The following is a 5,230-nucleotide window of genomic DNA, read 5'->3' as shown; positions in this document are numbered from 1 at the left end:
CTAAACCCAGCATCTGGGCAGGAGAAACAAAGACCTGAATACTAAGACTAGACAGCAATTTCTTCTGGGAGTCCTCTTAAAGGGCACCTTTTAACAGGCTACCATGTTTTTTAAAAGGTATCCTAATCTGGAAAATTCATGAAGAACATTTGGGTGAGGAATCCCATGCAGTCCGAACCATACATCTCAGAGAACAGAGAATTGGTATTTGTTTTTTAAAAAACGGGAAAATTCATACTGTGGTGAATTAAATGAGATTTTTTTTAAAAAAGAAGATATTTCTGGAATATGGCTAAGAGAACACTGTTTATTACCTATGGGTTTTCAGCCCACAGGTTAGCTCACAATATCTATTATGTAATGGTTTTAGGGCTCTAATGCTAGATACTCTTGAATAAGCAACATTTCACAGATGAAAACACTGCTAATGACAGAAAGAAGTATCAGAGCAAGACTTAATCTGTTCTGACATGCTTACCCAATCAAATAAATTTCAATGCCTTTTCAAAGGGAAAACAGTTACTGAAACCACAAGGTAGAGCTGCCACTCTAGCCTGAGATCATACAACAGGATTGTTCAGCCAGTAAGACAACCATTCCGACAACTGACGATACTTTATTCAATACTATTTACATTCCCTGGTAAAATTACACAATGACAGTTTTCTTTTCTTTTCTTTTCTTTTAATATTTATTAATTTCACAGAGAGAGAGGGGGCAAGCACAAGCAGAGCGAACAGGAGAGAGAAAAGCAGGCTCCCTGCTGAGCAGAGAGCCCAAAGTGGAGCTCAATACTAGGACCCTGGGGGGCGCCTGGGTGGCTCAGTGGGTTAAGCCGCTGCCTTCGGCTCAGGTCATGATCTCAGGGTCCTGGGATCGAGTCCCGCATCGGGCTCTCTGCTCAGCAGGGAACCTGCTTCCCTCTCTCTCTCTGCCTGCCTCTCTGTCTACTTGTGATTTCTGTCAAATAAATAAATAAAATCTTTAAAAAAAAAAAAAAAATACTAGGACCCTGGGATCATGACCTGAGCCAAAGGCAGAGGCTTAACCAACTGAGCAAACAACCAGGTGCCCCACAAAATAACAATTCTCTCTCTTTTTTTAAGGTTCTATTTATTTATTTGTGAGAGAGCTAGAGCATGGTAGGGGAAGGGGGAGGGAGAAGCAGACTCTGCCGAGCAGGAAACCCAACTCAAGGCTAGATCCCAGTCCCAGAACCCTGGGATCATGACCTGACCTGAAGGCTGACGCTTCACCGACTGAGCCACCCAAGCGCCCCTACAAAACAGCAATTTTCAAGATGTAAAGGGCTTTGGGGACCAATGAGACAAGTCTCCTTGTACAACAGGGAGTACAACATGCCCAAACAGACCAAGTGACTTGGTTCAGGGAACAATGGGACAGCAAGGCCAGGTGGCACTGAGATGTCCCAACCGCCCACCATCACCTAAATTAGCTGCTCATTTCTATTCTATGACCTAAACACATTTAGTTTATAGAGCTGTCAGATCAACCAAGATTTCCTCAGGTTTTCTACCTTAGTCTCACAGGGAGGGACCTCATTCCACAAATACTTATCTGCTAAGAAACAAAATTATTTTCTAGCTTATAAGAGTCTGCCATAAAATAGCATAAAACAGTCTGCCATAAAATAGTGTTTGTTAAATTGCAATGAAGAGTAAAATCTAAAAATAAAAAACCGAACACGAATACTAATACCTAAGCACTGGGAAGATGGTAATGTTTAATATTTAACAAACTGGTCTAGAATGACTTTGCCCCAATGTCTTCTATAGCCTAAGTACAAACTCCAACTTACAACTAAACACCCTCCTCGGGAGAGAGCTGTGAAACCAGTACTACAGAATACAGTGCACTAATTACAAACACAAGAGGTAGAATTGGAGGAAAGTGTCAAATGGGACTGACCTAAATTCAAAAGGTAAAAACAATTTCTAAATTAACATTTGGTGGTGGGATGAAAACATGTATTGCTTTGTTTCCAGATATTAAAAACAAAACAAAACACACATACCCCAAATTCTCTGCAAAGCACACTTGATTTTTTTTTTTTTTTTTTTTAAGATTTAAACCCAACTTTAAGGACTCAAATGCTGTCCTGGGGGGCCTGAAATCCTACCAGGGAGTTAGTTTCTCAAACTAAGCAGCAGAAAACCCAAATTAAGAAAGGCACAATTATAAGGGCTTTCTGTTTAGCGATAATTCACCAGACGCTATCATCACTCAAAGCCGTGTCCTACAGAACAGAAAGGCCAGCAGGTGCCATGGATGCCCTGTCAACAGCTCAGCCTCAGCCAGCCTGCTGCTGACAGGCAGAGATGCTGACACTGGAACGGGATCTTAGACACTGGGGCATGCCTTGGCGAAAGGTAACACAACATGCTCTTGCTTGCTTACGCTTCCAAATTTAAAAAACAATCCCGGTATACCAAACGTATCCATGTTGACAAACGTTTTTCCACCCACAAAATACTGACAGACTGTTACTCACCTACCATATGAAGGATGAGAACTGTGTATGTTCCAAAATTACCAAATCCTCCTGTAAAGCACACCCATACTTTCGGAAAAGGTCAAATATATTTGGGAATGCTTACCTGAGATATTATTAATGACAAGTCCTTACAAGCTAAGATTTTTATGAGCTGTGGGGTTGCAAATTTCACTTTTGCTGAGTGTGTTTTTCCTGTTTTCATGGATGCTAGGGGTCTGAATGCGGCAAGAGTCATATCTCTTATGACTCTCTCTAGTCACAGGACTCTTCATAATCAATGGAGAGACCACAAAACAGACTTTAGAATGAAAAATGTCCTTATGGCCAGTTAATATGATTTGCAGAGAATGGTTTAACCCTAAGTGGCCAGGATATCTGTCAGTTTTTTTCTTATTTATTTATTTATTTATTTGCCAGATAGAGACAGCAAGAGAGGGAACACAAGCAGAGGGGGTGGGAGAGGCAGAAGCAGGCTTCCCCCTGAGCAAGGAGCCCTATGCAGGATTTGATTCCAGGACCCTGGGATCATGACTTGAACCAAAGGCAGCAGCTTAAGAAGTAAATCCAGGTGCCCCTGTCAGTTTCTTTATTGTATGATTCCAAACAAGCATATAAAGAAAAAACTCACAGGCTTGTCTTTCTTCTTTCAGGGGTCTTTTATGAAGCAAGTAAAATGATGGAAGCATTTCCACTTCTAAAGTTCAGTAAATTGACTTAATAGCAAGGACGTCAAGACTTAAAACAAATATATGCAAATTAGAAAAGAGCCAATGTAAGGCTTGAGATGATTACCTAGAGGCAAAGTACTAATCACTCTTCCCCTGTGATTAACCCTAATAAGCCCCACTGTATCATTTTCTTTCTTTCTTTCTTTTTTTAAAGGGAATCCACATTCCTGCTGGGGCATGCAGTAGCAACTAGTGAGAACAGCATCAGGTGGGAAATACTGAGAAAGGGGCTTAGAGATGATAATTTGAGGATAACCTGAGGAATTCAGCCAGCCTTGGGCTCTGCAACAACTTTACCCCGGATGTTAAATGAACTTAACAAAAAACAGAATCAGTCATTTATGTTTAAATGGTGGTAGAGTCAAGGCGGCTCCTTGTGTTGGGCTGTTTCACTGTTTGGTCTATTGCTGACCAAGAAGTGCAACACTTTCTAATAAAGTACAATTTCATAAAGGGGAAGCACCGCTCTCCAATTTACTACTAAGTCTATCATTTTAAGGAGTCTGCTCCTTTTCCTGGGTATTAGTAGCAAAATGCCCTTCCTGGATCTCTCCCAAACACTCAGGGAAGGAATTTTAGATATGTATTTAATACTTCCTCCAACATTCAAAACTGCGAAGCCCTGAAATAGCTGGAGGGGGAAAAAAAAAACAGGAAGTGAAAGTGACAAGATGATGGCGTGGCTCCTTTTGTTTTTCTTGCAAACTGCACAGCTAAACGTACTTTTCTCTTTAACGACCTGAAACTCATCTACTGGGGGAAGAGGGGCTGAGAACTAAGCCTCAGAAACCAGGCACCCCGCAACCACACGCACCTGGAAGGCTCTTTCCAATGGGCGGTCCTTCCTCACCAGGCTCCGTTAGGGCTCCTGTGGGGCTCCATCCCAACCCGAGGTGCACGCCGCGCTTCCCCCTACCTCGGTCTTTTCTAGGGCACCTCCCCTCTCTTCCTCCTCCTCCAAGCAACGGTTCCACACAGGCCACACCGCAACTGTGTCGGGCCAGCTGTTACTCACCGACACACACTCGTGATTCACCGCGTCTCGGAGCAAAACGCGAGTTTTCCTCCCCGCTTTAGAAGGGCGGGGCGGCGGCTCGCAGACCGGCGATCTCACTTTCCCAGCACAGTGCACGCTCGGGACAGGCCCCGTGCTCGGTCGTTTTCGCAGCCCCTCTCGCCACCCACGCCCGAGCCAACGGCAAAGTGACTCTGAAAACTTCCTCCCGAGCGCGTTGCAGCCGCGGAGAAACCGCCTCCCGGAGAGGTTCTGCTGCTCCCCGGGGCGCCGCCCTGGGGTCCCCGCACCCCAGCTTGGCGGAGGGGATGCTCGTCCTCGCCGCCCCGGCCTCGCCTTCCCTCGGCCCCGGGGCGTGACGGTGCCGGGGACCTGGACACCCACGTCTGCGGCCCGGGCGCCCACTTATCGGGGTCCCCCCGCGCGCGGAGCCGGAGGGCCAGCGAAACGCCGGGAACTTGCCGGCCGCTCGGCTTTCGCTCCCGCCCAAGCCGCCCGACGCAAACTTTTCCAGCGCCCCCGGCCCCCGGAGCCGGGCTCTGTCTCACCTGAGGCGACGGCGTTCGCGGCCGCGGATGCACTCGGGCTCCGGGCCCCAGGGTCGGCAGCCACCGCGGGCGCGGCGCCCGGGCGCCCCTCAGGAGCATCATCCTGCCCCGCGCGGGATCCCGCACGACTCAGCCGGCCATCCTCGGCGCCCGGAGGCTCGCAGCCGGCGCCCTCCGCGCGCGCAGCCCGCCCCGCGCCTCGCGCCTGCCCCCGCCTCCCCGCGCCGCGCAGCCGGGCGGGGGGCGGGCTGACGGGAGGGTGTGTCCCGCTTCCCGCGGCTCCCGTCCGCGCCCGGCGCCGGCCGTTTTCTCTCCTCCGACCGAAAGAAGAGGAAAACGGGAGGGGCGTTGGTGAGCCGCCCTCCCCCAGCCTAGATTTCAGGGGGCAGCGCGAATGCCTCGCCGGCCCCTCTTTTTCCGGTGG

General features: G+C 48.3%; 1 protein-coding gene across 2 annotated transcripts in view; it reads right to left on the bottom strand.

Annotated features, from left to right (window-relative positions):
- MCUB (mitochondrial calcium uniporter dominant negative subunit beta) overlaps nt 1-5,001 on the bottom strand; it is a 95,951-nt gene extending 90,950 nt beyond the window's left edge. Inside the window, exon 1 of one of the 2 annotated variants that reach the window (XM_059377138.1) lies at nt 4,807-5,001. In XM_059377138.1, the coding sequence (XP_059233121.1) occupies nt 4,807-4,908 (102 nt within the window). In that variant the 5' untranslated portion in view covers nt 4,909-5,001. Of the gene's footprint in view, nt 1-4,258; nt 4,431-4,806 lie in introns of those variants that run through there. The other variant, XM_059377148.1, reaches the window with a different exon arrangement.
- Nucleotides 5,002-5,230: the final 229 nt, after the last annotated feature.

The sequence above is a fragment of the Mustela nigripes genome, chromosome 1 (genome assembly GCF_022355385.1).
Source record: "Mustela nigripes isolate SB6536 chromosome 1, MUSNIG.SB6536, whole genome shotgun sequence".
Classification (NCBI taxonomy): domain Eukaryota; kingdom Metazoa; phylum Chordata; class Mammalia; order Carnivora; family Mustelidae; genus Mustela; species Mustela nigripes.
Note: the sequence above shows the minus strand (reverse complement) of the source record. Positions and strands in the feature narration are given on the sequence as shown.